Raw genomic sequence first — 16,816 nt, 5'->3', positions numbered from 1 at the left:
CTGGGAGGAACGGTTGAAGAAAGGGCTGGAGGAAGGCAGCATGTCTGGCCTGGCAGGAATAGGCCTTGGGTTACTGCTGGTAATCCTGTCTTCCCCTTGTGGGATTAGAGGAGGTCAGAACATGTGGCCTCCTTGCCGTTTTTGCAACCTAAATGCTATTCTACCATACTACTATTTATTAACTACTATGAAACAAGTCACCATTTGTCAGTTTGTTGTACTGTGGTGGCTTACATGTTACTGTGAGGCTGGAGGCTGTGCCACCGGTATTTCAAGTACCAGGAGGGTCACCCATGGTGGACAGGTTTCAGCAGAGCTTTCAGACTAAGACAGACTGGGAAGAAGGATGGAACCATCCACTCCTGAAAGGATTGCCCACTGAAAACCTTAAGAACAGTAATGAAACACTGATAGATTACTAGAAACATTATGAAAAGTAGTGAAATGTTATCTCATACAGTGAAAGAAGATGAGCCCCTTAGATTGGAAGGCACTAAAAATATGACTAGGAAAGAGCAGCGTCCTCAAAGTAGCAATGCCTTAATGACATGGATGGAGTAAAGCTTTAAGGACCTTCATTTGCATATGTGTCACAACTCAAAATGGACAAAATAGCCTCAAATACCTATCCATAATCAGAATGTTGTTGTTGTTGCTGTTGTTATGTGCCATCAAGTCGGACTTGACTCATAGCAACCCCTCCTTAGGTTTCCGAGGTAGTATCACTATGGAAGTAGATTGCCCCATTTTCCTTCTGAGGAATGACTGGTGGGTTTGAACCACATAGAATGTAAGAAATATGAATCTAGGAAAATTGGAAATTGTAAAAAATGAAATGGAATGCATAAAGATCTATATCCTAGGCATTAGTCAGCTGCAATGGACTGGTATTGGCCATTTTTAAACAGACCATATGGTCTACTATGCTGGACATAACATATTGAAGAGGAATAGCATTGCATTCATCGTCTAAAACAACATTTCAGGATCTGTCCTAAAGAAAATGCTGTCAGTGATAAAATAATATCCATAAACCTCCAAGGAAGACCAGTTAATACTACTATTATTCAAATTTATGCACCAATCACCAAAGCAAAAGATGAAGAAATTGAAAATTTTACCAACTTTTGTATTCTGAAATGGACCAAACATGAGATCAAGATGTATTGATTATTGCTAGTGATTAGAATGAGCAAATTAGAAAAAAAGAAGTATCAACAGTTGGAAAATATGGCCTTGTTGACAGAAATGATGCTGGATATCACATGATAGAATTTTACAAGACCAACAACTCACTCATTGCAAATACCTGTTTTCAGCAATATAAATGGCAACTATACATGTGTATTTCACCAGATGGAATATACAGAAATCAGATTGACTACATCTTTGGAAAGACGTAATAGTGAAGCTCAATATCATCAGTTAAAACTAGACCAGGAGCTGACTTTGGAACAGATCATCAACTGCTCCTATGCAAGTTCAACTTGAATCTGAAGAATATTAAAACAAGTCCGTGGCAGTCAAAATATGACCTTGATTATATCCCTCCTGAATTTAGAGACCATCTGAAAAACAGATTTGATGCACTGAACACCAGTGACAAAAGATGAGATGAATTGTGGGATGACATCAAGAATATCACACATGAAGAAAGCAAAAAGGTCATTAAAAAGACAGGAAAGGAAAAAAAGACCATAATGTATGTCAAAAGAGACTCTGAAATTTGTTCTTAATGCAGAGTTGCTAAAGCAAAAGGAGCTCTGGTAGCATAGTGCCTAAGGCACTTGACTGCTAACCAGAAGGCTGGCAGTTCAAATCCACTAGCCACTCCTTGGAAGGAAGGTTGGGCAATCTACTTCCATAGTGACAATGTCTCAGAAACCCAAGGAGGAGTTGCTATGAGTCAGGTCCGACTTGATGGCACATTATCAACAACAACAACAACGCTAAAGCAAAAGGAAGAAATATTGAAATAAAAGAGCTCAACAGAAGATTTCAAAAGGGGGCTCAAGAAGACAAAGAAAAGTATTATAATGAAATGTGCAAAGACCTGGAGTTAGACAAAAAAAAAGAGAAGAACACACTGGCATTCTCAAACCAAAGGAAATGAAGAAAAAACTGTAACACTGAAGGAGTCTATGGGCAAAATATTGAACAATGCAGGAAGCATCAAAAAAACATGGAAGGAATACAGAGAGTCACTGTACAAAAAAGAACTGGTAGCATATGATCAAGAACCAACGGTATTAGACCATCACATTCCACACAAAGAAGCAAGATAAAGTGGTAGAAACAAAGGAGCAGGATACAGACACAGAACACATCCCTGAGGAAGAAGCAACATTGGAACTCCCTGATAACGAATTCAAAAGAATTGTATTTAGGTATCTTCAGAGGACTGAGAGAAAGATCAAAGAGAACAATGACAAAATTAAGGAAAACAACAACAAAAGCTTAGAATAATTTTGGAAGAAAATACAAGAACTATATGACAAACAAATGAAAAATCTGAAATGATACAAAATCTACAGATAGAAATCCAGAAGATGAACACTAAATTGTCAGAAATAACACACTGAAAGGGCAAGGGAGTAGAATGGGATCAATGGAAGACAGAATTAATGAGAATGAAGAAAAATAACTGATACTTCTTTGGAAGAGATCAATCAAAAAAAAAAAAAGATCAAAACAAAATGAAGAAAGCCTAAAGTTCATGTGGGATACCATCAAAAGGAATAACTTACGTGTCTTTGGAATTCCAGAACAGGAAGAGAAAAATAAAACTACTGAGAAAATTGTCCAAGATTTCTTGGAAGAGAATTTCCCTGAAATGATGAAAGATGAGAATATATCCATTCAGGAAGTCCAACAAACCCCAAACAGGATAGATCTACCATAATAAAATCACTAAGACATATCATCATCAAACTCATCAAAACCAAAATCAAAGAAAGAATCCTGAAATCAGCACGGGAAAAACGAAAAGTTACTTAAAAAAGACAACCAATAAGAATACGTTCTGACTTCTCAGCAGAAACCATGCAAGACAGAAGACAATGGGATGGTATATATAAAACCCTGAAAGAGAAAAATTTCCAAACAAAAATTATACACCCAGCAAAAGTATCCCTCAAATACCATGCTGAAATTAGGAGATTTCCAGATAACTAGAAACTAAGTGAATTTGTTAAAACCAGATCAACCTTACAAGAGATACTAAAGGGAGTCCTTCGAACAGAGAACCAATAATAGCGAAAAAAAGACCAACTATTAATACACAAAATGACATAATACAGAAACCAACACAGCAATGGACATATCCAAAGTAAAATAAGCTTACAAGATTGTTAACAAGGAACAAGAGACATTAATTGGCAAATGAGGACAACTACAAACCAAAAAGAGGAAAAAAACACTGTAGTTACAGAATTCCTAAATGGTGAAGAAGTCAAGAGAGTTGAAGGTAGAGTGGACTATTCTAAACTTGGGGAGAAAATTATAAATCACAGGGTAACCTTAAAGAAAAATGGTAAACCTTCACATCACAATAAAAAAGAGGACAAGCACAAATATTTAGCAAATACTAAAACAATAGCAACAAAGGAAATAATAACATGATTCATAAACAAAATGAACTCAGCACAAAAAATTATATGGAACAACGAAACCAGGAACACCATGAAAAAACACATAACAAAATGACAGCAAGCAATTCATACTTGCTGATACCTACACTGAATATTAATGGATTAAATGCACCATTTAAGAAACAGAGTTGCAGACTGGATAAGGAAACAAAACCCATCAATATGCTGTCTACAAGTGACACATCTTAGAGAAAAAGACAAAAATAGACTAAAAATCAAAGGTTGGAAAAATATATATCAAGCAAATGGCAACCGTAAAAGAGCAGGAATGGCAATATTAATTTCTGATCAAAATGACTTTAAGACAAACACCACCATATGAGACAAGGAAGGACATTATATAATAATTAAAGGATCAATGGAACAAGAAGACAGAACCATAATAAACATCTATGGACCCAATGAAAGAGCCCCAAAATACATAAATCAGACTTTAAAAGAGTAGAAAAGTCAAATAGATGATGCCACAGTCATAGTGGGACAGTTTAATACACCACTTTGAATGAAAGACCGAACAACTAGAAAGAAACTCAACACAGATGCAGAAGAGCTAAACAATGCAATCCCCCAACCTGATCTTATAGACATCTACACAGCACTTCACCCAACAACAGCACAATATACATTCTTTTCCAGTGCACATGGAACATTTTCCATGATAGACCATATATTAGTCCTTAAAACAAGCCTTCAAAATTTAAAAACATTGAAATACTACAAAGCATCTTCTCAGATCATAATGCTATATAATTAGAAATCAACTATAGGAAGATCAATGGAAAAAGAGCAACACATGGAAACTAAACAATACCCTGCTTTAGAAAGACTGGGTGAGAGAAGAAATAAAAAATGAAATTTAAAAATTCCTTGTATCAAACGAGAATGAAAACACAACATACCCAAATCTTTAGGACATAGCAAAAGCAGTGATCAGAGGCCAATTTAATAAATGCTCACATCAGAAAAGAAGAGCCAAAATCAACACTTTAAATCAATATCACCAACAATTAGAAAAAGAACAGCAAGAAAAGCCTACAGTTACCAGAAGAATGGAAATAATAAAGAATCAAGCAGAAATCAATGAAACAGAAAATAGAAAGACATTAGAAAAAAATCAAGACTGGAAGTTGGTTTTTTGAAAAGATTAATAAAATTGACAAACCACTGGCAAATTTAACAAAGGAAAAGAGGGAGAGAATACAAATAACATGAATAAGAAACAAAATGGGCAACACCACAACAGAACCAACTGAAATAAAAAGGATAATATCAGGATCCCATGAAGAACTATGGGGGAGCTCTGGTAGCGTAGGGCCTAAGGCACTTGACTGCTAACCAGAAGCTGGCGGTTTAAACCCTCCAGCTACTCCTGAGAAGGAAGGTCGGGCAATCTACTTCCATAGTGATACTGCCTTGGAAACCCAAGGCGAGGTCACCATGAGTCAGGTCCTACTCGACGGCACATAACAATAGCAACAACAATGAAGAACTATACTCCAACAGATTTGAAAATCTGGAAGAAATGGACAGATTTCTAGAAACACACCACTTACCTAAACTAACACAGACTGATGTGGAAATGTTGAACAGATCCGTAACAAAAGAAGAAATTGAACAGGTCATCAAAAAATTGCCAAGAAATATATATATCCTGGCCCAAACGGTTTCACCGGAGAATTCTTCCAAGCATTCACTGAAGAGCTGATAACAATTCTACTCAAACTATCCCAAGACATACAAAAGGATGGAATCCACCCTAATTTATTTTATGAAGCAAGCATAACCTTGATACCAAAACCAGGCAAAGAGATCACTCAAAAGGAAAATTACAGAACAATATCCCTCATGAATATAGATGCAAAAATCTTAAAAATCCTAGCCAGTAGACTCCAACAACATATCAAGAAAATCATTCATTATGACCAAGTGGTACGCAAGGATGGTTCAACATTAGAAAAACAATCAATGTCATCCACCACATAAATAAAACAAAGAAAAAGAACCACATGATCACATCAATCGATGCAGAAAAGGTATTTGATAAAATCCAACACCTATTCCTGATCAAAACTCTCAGAAAAATAGGAATAGAAGGGACATTCCTCAACATAATAGAAGGCATCTATGCAAAACCAATAGGCAACATTATTCTCAACGGAGAGAGACTTAAACCATTCCTCTTGCCAACAGGAACCAGACAAGGATGCCCTCTATCACCACTTCAAGTCACCATTGTACTGGAAGTCCTAGCCAGAGCAATAAGGCAAGAAAGGGAAATCAAAGACATACAATTTGGTAAGGAAGAAGTCAAACTATCCCTATTTGCTGATGATATGATCCTATACCTAGAAAATCCGAATGACTCAGTCAAAAATCTACTGGAACTAATTGAGAGTTAGCATTGTGGCAGGACACAAGATCAACATTGAAAAATCAGTTGGATTCCTCTACACCAGCAAAGAGATTGCTGAAAAAGAAATAAGGAAATCATTTACATTTATAAGAGCTACCAAAAAAATAAAATACTTGGGAATAAATCTTACCAGGGACACAAAAGACCTCTACAAAGCAAAGTATAAAAGACTACTTCAAGAGACCATAAGAGATCTACATAAATGGAAGAACATACCATGCTCGTGGATAGGAAGATTGAACATTGTGAAAGTGTCAATTCTACCCAAAGCAATCTACACATTCAATACAATCCCAATCCAGATCCCATCAACATTTTTTAAGGATATGGAAAAACCAATCACTCACTTAATATGGAAAGGAAAGAGACCTCGGATAAGCAAAGCACTATTGAAGAAGAACAACAAAGTAGGCGGTCTCACATTGCCAGATCTCAAAACCTACTATACATCCACTGCCGTCAAAACTGCCTGGTATTGGTATAATGACAGACACATAGACCAATGAAATAGAATTGAGAAACCAGAAATAGATCCATCAACCTATGGTCAGCTGATCTTTGACAAAGGGCTGAATCCACTAAATGGGGAAGAGAATGTTTGTTTAATAAATGGTGCTGGCAATGCTGGATATCCATTTGTAGCAAAATGAAACAAGATCTGTACCTCACACCACACACAAAAACTAACTCCAGTTGGATCGGACACTTAAATGTGAAACCTAAAACTCTAAAGTTCCTCAAGGAAAAAACACTAAGGGCAAATTTATCCTAGTGTCTAAGGCATTTGACTGCTAACCAGAAGGCTGGAGGTTCAAACCCACCAACCACTCCTCAGGAAGAAGACTGGGTGATCTACTTCAATAGTGATACCACCTCAGAAACCCAAGTAGGGGTCGTTATGAGTTACATCTGACCCAATGGCAGTGAGGTTTTTTTTTTGTTTTTTTTTTTAAATATATGGCAAAAATAGAGTATCAAGCATAACCCAAAATGCACAAACAGCAGAAGAGAAAGTAGATGAATGGGACCTTCTAAAAAGTAAATTTTTATGTACTTCCAAAGACTTCTCCAAAAGAGGCAAAAGAGAACCTATAGATTGGGAAAAAATATTTGGCAATGACATATCTGACAAGGGACTTAACTCTAGAATTTATAGAAAACTCCAACACCTCAACAACAAAAAGACAAATAATCCAATTAAAAAATGGGCAGAAGACGTGAATAGACACTTCACCAGAGAGGATATTCAGGCAGCCAACAAACATATGAAGAAATGTTCACAATCATTAGCCATTTGTTGTTGTTGTTATGTACCATCGAGTTGGACCCTACCCATACAAACCCCTCTTTGGGTTTCCAAGGTAGTATCAGATTGCCCACCTTCCTTCTGAGGAGTGGCTGGGTTTGAACTGCCAGCCTTCTGGTGAGCAGTGCCTTAGGTACTACACTACCAGAGCTCCCTCATCAGCCATTAGAGAAATGCAAATCAAAACAACAATAAGATACCATCTTGCCCCAGCACTAGTAGCAAAGTTCAACAACAAGACAGAAAATAACAAATGCTGGTGAGGTTGTGGAGAGATTGGGAGTCTCATACACTGCTTGTGGGATTGTCAAATGGTACAACCACTGTGGAAAACACTATGGCAATTCCTTAAAAAGTTGGGAATTAGAAATAACATCTGACCCAGCAATTCCATTACTAGGTATATATCCTAAAGAAGTAAGAGCCAGGACAAGAACAGATATATGCACACTCATGTTCATCCCAACACTATTTATAATAGCTAAAAGACAGAAACACTCTAGGTGTTTCTGTTTCTGAAGAATGGGTAACCAAACTATGGTACATACACACAACGGAATCCTGTGCAATCCTAAAGAATAATGTAGAATCTGCAAAACACCGTATAATGTGGATGAACTTGGAGGACATTATGCTGAGTGAAAAAGTCAATCACAGAAGGACAAGTATTGTATTAGTTCATTATTGTAAAAAGTCAAGGAAATGTTTCTATATGGAGGGAATTTTTCTGTGTTGGTTACCAGAGGTGGGAGGGGAGGGAAGGGAATACTGTTAGATAGGTAGAGACAAGTATTGATTTGGGTGAAGAGAAGGGCAATTTACCAAATGTGAGTGATCAACATGGTGGCATTGAAGAAGACATAGAGAGTTATATGAGAGGTACAGACAACAAAGATGATCCCTTTTGCACATACAGTACTGTGGTGTCAGTGAAGGCAAACATGGATATATGGGTGGATAGATGGGTGGACAGGCTGAAGTGTTAGGTATGTCTATGCAGGGGGTAGTGTGTGTGCTCAAGACCATGTATAGGGTTGGCGGCCAATGTTTCTACAAGTATATTGCTATGTTCTGTAAGAACTCCCAGGCATATAGTAGAGCTGACAAGGGACGAGGTTGTAGTCACTTCTTGGCCACAGCCAACTACCTAGAAGGTACTGAGTAGTTGGACAAGGGGCTTGGGACCATAGTCACAGGGGACATCAACCTCAATTGGTGTAACATAGTACACAAAACATTGTACCACATCCTACTTTGATGAGTAGCAACTGGGAACTTAAAAGCTTGCAAGTGGCCATCTAGATGCAACCATGGGTCTCTCCTGTCCAGACCAAAGAAGAATGAAGAAAACTAAAGATTCATGGAAACGATTAGTCCGACTGGTATACTATGCAATCCTCAGCCTATACAACTATGAGACCAGAAGAACTAGATGGTGCCCAACTACCACTGTCAACCACTTGGAGGGAGATCTCTGTAGGAGATCCTGGATAGAATGAGAGAACAATGTGGAACAAAACTCAAAATCATTTGGGGGAAAAAAAAAGGGACAAGGTTTGCTGGTCTGATAGAGCCTGATGAACCACTGAGACTATGGCCCCTAGATGCCCTTCAGGTCTGGAATTGAACCCACTCCTGTGGCTTCCAGCCAAACAAAAGACAGGCATATGAGGTGAACATTTACACTAGGTAGATACACTCCTTTGAGAAAACAATCATGGGAGAATAGAAGGACTGTGTATGCACAGGGAAACATCTCAGGGGGCAAGGGTTCATGGAGGGAAGGACACAGGGAAGAGGTAACTATGGGGATGAAGTGGGAGGAGAGCTGTTGCATTGTGGTCAATTATAGTCAATGTCATGAGACAAAGTGTATATGAACTGCTGTATGTGAGACAAAGTGTATATGAATTCCTGTATGGAAAGTCAATTTGCTCTGTAAATTTTCACCCAAATCAAAATTAAAAAAAAAAAAAAAAAAAGAACCAATGGTAATGAAGGAAGAAGTCAAAATTGTACTGAAGGAACTGGAGAAAAACAAGACTTCAGGAATTAATGAAATACCAATTGAGATGATACATCAAATGGATGCAGCTCTGGAGGTGCTTAGTTGTCTTTGCCAAGAAATTTAGAAGACAGCTACCTGGCCAAATGACTGGAAGACATCCATCTTTGTACTCATTTCAAAGAAAAGTAATTTAACAGAATGTGGAAATTATTGAACAATATCGCTGATATCACATACAAGTAAAATCTTGGTGAAGACAATGCAAAAACAGTTGCAGGTTATATTGACAAGGAACTTCCACAAATGCAAGCTGGATTCAGAAGAGGATGTGGAATGGGGGATATCATTGCTGACGTCAGATGGATCTTGGCTAAAAGCAAAGAATACCAGAAAGATGTTTATCTGTGTTTCATTGACTACACAAAGGCAGTTGATTATGGGGATCATACAAATTATGGATAACATTGCATAGAATTTGAATTCTAGAACACGTAATTGTGCTCATGCAAAACCTGTACCTAGACCCAGAGGCTGTCATTCAAACAGAATAAGGGGATATTGCACGGTTTAAAATTAGGAAGGGAGTGTGTCAGGGCTGTATCCTTTCACCACATTTATTCAATCTGTATGCTAAGCAAATAATCCAAAAAGCTGGACTATATAAAGAGGAACACAGCACCAGGATTGGAAGAAGACTCATAACAACCTGTGATATGCAGATGTTAAAACGTTGCTTGCTCAAAAGAGAAAAGGACTTGAAGCACTTACGGATGAAGATTAAAGAGTACAGTCTACAGTATGGATTATACTTCAACATAAAGAAAACGAAAACCCTCACAAGTGGACCAATAAGCAGCATCACAATAAATGGAGAAAAGAATGAAGTCGTCAAAGATTTCATATTATTTGGTTCTACAATTAACACCAATGGAAGCAGCAGTCAAGAAATCAGATGATGTATTGAGCTGGGTGAATCTACTGCAAAAGACCTCTTTACAGTGCTAAAGAGCAAAGATGTCTCTTTGAAGACTAAGATGTGCACAACCCAAGCCACGGTGTTTTTAATTGTCTCATATGCTTGTGAAAGCTGGACAATGAATAAGGCAGACAGAAGAAGAGCTGATGCTTTTGAGTTGTGGTGTTGGCAAAGAATACTGAAAGTACCATGGACTACCAGAAAAACTAACAAATATGTTCTGAAAGAAGTGCAGCCAGAATGCTCCTTGGAAGTGAGAATGGCCAGACTCTGTCTCACCTACTTTTGTCATGTTGCCAGAAGGGACCTTTCCCTGGAGAAGGATATCATGCTTGGTAAAGTACAGGTAAAGTGAAAAAGGGGAAGGCCCTCAATGAAATGGATTGACACAGTGGTTGCAACAATGGGCTCAGGTATAGCAAGCATTGTGAGGCTGGCGCAGGACCAGACAGTGTTTCATTCTATTGTACACAGGCTCACTGTGAGTCCAAGAAGACTTGACGGCACCTAACAACAACAAGAACAACAATGTCCTTCTCCAGGGACCAGCCCCTCCTGAAAACATGTCCAAAGTATATGAAATGAAACCTTGACATCTTCACTTCTAAGGAACATTCTGGCTGAATTTCTTCCAAGAGAAACTTGTTCATTCTTCTGCCAGTCCATGGTATATTGAACAGTCTTCACCAACACCATAATTCAAATGCATTAACCTTCTTTGGTCTTCCTAATTCAGTGTTCATTTTTGACATTCATAAAGAGGCAACTGAAAATACTATGGCTTGAGTCACCACACCTCAGTCTTCAATGTGACATCTTTGCTTTTTAACACTTTAAAAGAGATCTTTGGTAGCAGATGTGCCCAATGAAAAATGTCATTTTATTTCCTGACTACTGTTTCCATGGCATTGATTGTAGATCCAAATAAAATGAAATCTTTGACAACTTCAGTATTTTCTCCAATTATCATAATTGTAAAATAATGCTAGTTGCTTCTAAAATGTAAAAATTTAAAAACTGAGCTTCTATAATTTACAAAGTAATTAAAAGGTATTAAGATATGGTAATTAAAAGGTATTAAGATATGGTAACATTGGGACTGTGCCATTTTATTTGTTGACTTTGGCCTTGTTAGCCTCAGCAGCCAGTAGTAGCTGCCTGAGTTAAGAGATGCCTCTAGTTTCAGTGGGCTGGGAGCAAGAGGCAGAGCTGAAGCCCAAGGTCAAGGGGCTTTCACACAGTGAAGTTTTGCTGAAAATAATTCAAAAAAGGTTAGAGCAGTACATAGACAGGGTACTGCCAAATATTGAATCCAGATTCAGAAGAGGACATGGAATGATGGATAGTACTGCTAATATCAGATGAATCATGACTAAAGGCAGAAAATATCAGAAACATATTTACCTGTATTTGACTTTGCAAAGACATTTGACTATGTGGATCATAACAAATTATGGATAACAATGAAAAGAATGGGAATTCTAGGACATTTAATTATCCTCCTGAGGGATCTATACAAAGACCAAGACATAGTCAGTTGTTCAAACAGAACAAGAGGATACTGCATGGTATAAAATCCAAAAGGTGTGCTTCAGGACTGTATTCTTTCACCATGCTTATTCAATCTGTATGCTGAGTAAATTATTCAAGAAGCTGAACTCTATGCATAAGAATGTGGCATTAACATGCGAGGAAGATTCATTAACAGCCTGAAATATGCAGATGACACAACCTTGCTTGCTGAAAGTGAAGAGGACATGAACCACTTACTGATAAAGACCAAAAACGACAGGCTTCAGTATGGATTACATCTCAACATAAAGAAAACAAAACTCACAACTGGACCAATAAGCAACATCAAGATAAATGGAGACAAGATTGAAGTTGTCAAGGATTTCACTTTACATGGGTCCATAATCAATGCCCATGGAAATGTTGTTGTTGTTGTCAGGTGCCGTCGAGTTGCTTCTGACTCATAGAACCCCATGCACAGCAGAACGAAACACCGCCCGATCCCTCGCCAGCTCCATGATCCTTGCTATACTTGAGCCCATTGTCGCAGCCACTGTGTCAATCCCTCTTGTTCGAAGGCCTTCCCCTCTTTCGTCGACCCCCCACCTTACCAAGCATGACATCCTTCTCCAGGGAATGGTCCCCTCTGCCCATGGAAATAGTAGTAGAGAGATCAAAGGACATTTTGCATTGGGCAAATCTGCTGCAAAACACCTTGTTCTGGTTACCTAGTGCCGCTTTGACAAGAATATACCACAAATGTGGATGGCCTTAACAAACAGGAGTTTATTCTCTCACAGTCTGGAGGCTTTAAGTCCAAGTTCAAAGTGCCAGGCTCTAGGGGCTGTGTGAAAGCCCCTTGACCTTGGGCTTCAGCTCTGCCTCTTGCTCCCAGCCCACTGAAACTAGAGGCATCTCTTAACTCAGGCAGCTACTACTGGCTGCTGAGGCTAACAAGGCCAAAGTCAACAAATAAAATGGCACAGTCCCAATGTTACCAATCCACATGTCAGGCCATTAATCAAGTCCCTTGTAAGTCCCAAGGTTGGCAGAGCATGGCAGTCTGCTGAACAACAACATGGCTACATGCAGGGTCCAAGCATGCCGTAAGCTCGAGACCATTCCATAAAGCTTCTCCTTATATACAGGAAGCAGATCACATCCCTCAGGCAGGTACTCAGCTGCTCACAGTAGATTCCACCATGGAGCTGATTGTTAGTCTCATCATGGGCAATACTATATCCAGCAGCTGCCCAGCCACTCAACCAGGCCCAGCCAAGTTGACACACAAACTTAACTATCACAGACCTCTTTCAAGTGTTAAAGAGTAAAAATGTCACTTTGAAGAGTAAGGTGCTTCTTATTCAATTCATGGTAATTTCAATCACCTCAAATGCAAGCAAAAGCAGGACAATGAATAAGGAAGTCTGAAGAAGAACTGATGCACCTGAATTATGGTATTGTTGAATAATGTTGAATATACCATGGAGTGCCAGAAGAACAAACAAAACACTCTTGGTAGAAGTATAACCAGACTGCTCCTTAGAAGCAAGGAGGCCAGACTTTGTCTCACATACTTTGGTCATGCTATCAGGAGGAACCAGTCCCTGGAGAAGGACATAATGCGTGGTAAGGCAGTTGTTGTTGTTGCTGTTATGTGCCGTTGAGTCGGTCCTGACTCATAGCGACACCTCCTTGGGTTTCCGAGGCAGTATCACTACGGAAGTAGGATTGCCCAACCTTCCTTCCGAGGAGTGGCTGGTGGGTTTGAACCGCCAGCCGTCTGGTTAGCAGGCAAGTATCTTAGCCACTATGCTACCAGAGCTCCCGTGGTAAGGCAGAGGGTCAGCAAAAAAAAGGAGAAGATTCTGAATGAGATAGATTGACACAGTGGCTTTAACAATGGGCTTAAACACAGCAAAGATTGTGAGGATGGTGCAGGACTGGACAGTGTTTTGTTCTGTTGTACAGAGGGTCACTATGAGTTAGAACCTATTCTATGGCACCTAACAGCTATAACAAGATATTTTAGGGATACAATGAATTAACCAAAATGTAAGAGATAGTAGAGGAACCTCTGCTTTAAAGATCCATTTTTTTAGATCCAATAGCTATAACGTTGCCCCTCTAGGTTAAATCTGTATTATATTACTATTTATTAACTGTTGCAAAATAAAATTTGATATTATATTCAAATTTGTATAACAAGCTATATTACAACAGATTGATGATGAACATTTCTTGTTGACTGAAGAAGTCATTTTCAAGTTACTCAATGTTTTTAGGAAATCTGCTCAAGGATTTTATATTTTAATACAAAAGACAAAGGAGTGATAAAAAGTAAATTACCTTTCAAAGCAGGAACATAATCTTCATTCTTTTTAATGATCAGCTGGTACTGAGCTACAGCCTCCTTATATTTGCCTAGGATTTGCTGTATTGATGCAACTTTAAACACACTGTATATGGATTCTGGATTCAGCTCACTGGCTTTGATGAAGGATTTCAAAGCTGTCATATAGCCACCTCTGCTTAAGTATGCCTCTCCTAATGATTCCCAACAATTGAAGTCCTTTGGGTCTGCCCTTAATGCTGCCTGTAAACTAAGATTTCAAGAAAAAGTAAGAGAACTAAAAGTTACAGAACTGCTTCTGTATCTGAAAGGCCAACTTAAAAAAGATAATTCAACTAAATCACATATATTCATGGCTCCTTTAATTTATAAAAGTACTATTAAGAACAACTATACTTCTTCCTTATGGTTTGTATTTTTTTAATACTAAGAAATTTCATTGCCACTTTAGAACAAATAAGAACAAATATTTTTGCAGAAAGTACTGAGCAGGATATTCTTTTCCTTGATTATCTAACTTGATCTAATTTTCTATCCCATCAGAACAGTTGTATATATTTCAGTTTGCCTCATGATAGTCTGTAAACCCTCACCACCAACCCTCTTTCATCAAACAGGAATACTATAGTTGAAAAATAGGACTTACCAGGCATGCTTTAAATTTCTGGTCAAATTTCATTCTCATGGAAAAATTAAAAATACTTGTACTCTACGTAAGTCTGAAACTACTTTATTCTCAATGCAAATATATTTTGTTTACCCTAAAATGCAGTTCAAATGAAATGACTAAATTGATATAATCAATTATATATATATATATGTACATAAAATAATAAAGTGCCTTACTCAGCCACTGCTTGAGAATGTTGACCTGCTTTCAAATAGTATAGTCCTCGCCTAAGCCAGGCCCATTTTGCTGTTCCAGCACTCGCCTTTTGAGTTACTGTGGTTAGGATAGCTAAGGCAGTTTCCTAACAGTAAGAGATAAATATCAGAGATATCAAATATTGTCAAAAAAATGCAGAATACATACATAAAATACAGATATATTTTTACAACTTTTGAGATATGTACAAAGACATACAAACACATAAATTTTTCTATTTATATAGTCAGGATTAAAAAAAAAAGGCTAAAATATTTAAGTTATTAAACATACCATTTCTTCAAGTTCCACACTTAGGTCAACTGCTGCAGCTCCCGATTCAGCATCAGTGTCGTCTAATTCAAAAGCTTTCCTGTAACACCCACGGGCTCTGGTTTTATCTCCCACTACATCTCTGTAATAATGACCTAAATAGCAGAAAACTTTGCCCATGTATGTATCCAGTTTTGCAGCCTTGGAAAGAAATATTGATAGTAACAAAATATAAGAGTTCATTTGGATAAGTTTCTTTAAAAACATAAAAGGCTCATGTAGAGATGAAAGAAAGAAAAAAAAAAGGAGTAACTTCATGAAATATACAAAAAAATGTCAAAACATTTTATAAGATTTAAAATAAAAATAAATGTTGGCCTGCCATGCTTACAGAAAGCAAATACAAATGTAAAAAATACTTTTTTGTTAAAAGAAATGTGAAACTGGAGCCATTGTTACATTCATCTGCTTTTATGAACCAAGAGAATGTAAAACTTGTAGATATTAAACAAAACCAAGAAGTTAAACATCTAGAGCTAAGTAAAACTCATATGCCCAAATACAGTGGAAATTCCTTAAAAATAGTATTGTCTTCTAGAGTTAATTCTGCTAAGTTTGCTGTAACCTGTATTGCTTAAACATTAAAGTAAACTTTAGATACTTATAGTTTAATATGCTTCTAGAAAGCCCACAAAGCATTTTCACGAAACTGTGCGTGAAAGATGAAGTATAATAAAACAGTTCACTAAAGGGTAATTTTATATACCTTTCATGATTTTATAATGGATCTGCTTCAACTAAGAAGGGAGTATTACCCCTTGTTTTTACCTTCAGAAAATGAGTAAAAGCCTTTGTTTTATCTTTTCTTGTTTCTTCACCCATGCACCAATATGTTAAGCCAAGTTGGTAATGGTATTCAGCAACTTCAGTGTTTTTCTCAAGAGCCCTCTGAAAACTAAGTACCAAAAAGGGTAAAATTATATATATATAATATAGGAAACTTCTAGTTAGTACACTCATTTTGCATGATTCAATGATGCCAAATTAGAAACGAGTCATTTTACTTTAGGATTTAGATGATAATGAGGAAAAAAAAATGATTTTTGTTTTTGAAGAACAGGAACTTAAAAAAGCAGGCTAGCTGTTTGCGACTCAATGTGCTAAGTGCTTAGAGCACATACCAAACACTGTATATGCTTACTGAACATTGTTGTTGTTTTTTGTTGTTGTTATGTGCCGTCGATAACTGAACATTATAAGCAGCTAATTAGATTTCAATCCTATTATGATATATTTTTCTTGATAGTTACTGTGCTACATGGTAAATATATTTCTCAAAACTACTAAGATTTAGAGATTGATTTAAGATGGCGGACTAGGCAGAAGGATTGCACAGACCCTCTTCAACAAAGAAAAGGGAAACCAATTAACACAGACACAGAAGATAATCTTGGACCCCT

General features: G+C 37.5%; 1 protein-coding gene across 1 annotated transcript in view; it reads right to left on the bottom strand.

Moving 5' to 3' along the window:
* TTC37 (tetratricopeptide repeat domain 37) overlaps positions 1-16,816 on the bottom strand; it is a 184,335-nt gene that overhangs the window by 101,481 nt on the left and 66,038 nt on the right. Inside the window, exons 13-16 of the mRNA XM_007942549.1 lie at positions 16,185-16,311; positions 15,378-15,557; positions 15,065-15,189; positions 14,215-14,468 (exon numbers count right to left, since the gene is read on the bottom strand). Of these exons, the coding sequence (XP_007940740.1) occupies positions 14,215-14,468; positions 15,065-15,189; positions 15,378-15,557; positions 16,185-16,311 (686 nt within the window). The remainder of the gene's footprint in view (positions 1-14,214; positions 14,469-15,064; positions 15,190-15,377; positions 15,558-16,184; positions 16,312-16,816) is intronic.

The sequence above is a fragment of the Orycteropus afer genome, unplaced genomic scaffold (genome assembly GCF_000298275.1).
Source record: "Orycteropus afer afer isolate SDZICR_OR568_19922 unplaced genomic scaffold, OryAfe1.0 scaffold00093, whole genome shotgun sequence".
In the NCBI taxonomy this organism is placed as follows: domain Eukaryota; kingdom Metazoa; phylum Chordata; class Mammalia; order Tubulidentata; family Orycteropodidae; genus Orycteropus; species Orycteropus afer.
Note: the sequence above shows the minus strand (reverse complement) of the source record. Positions and strands in the feature narration are given on the sequence as shown.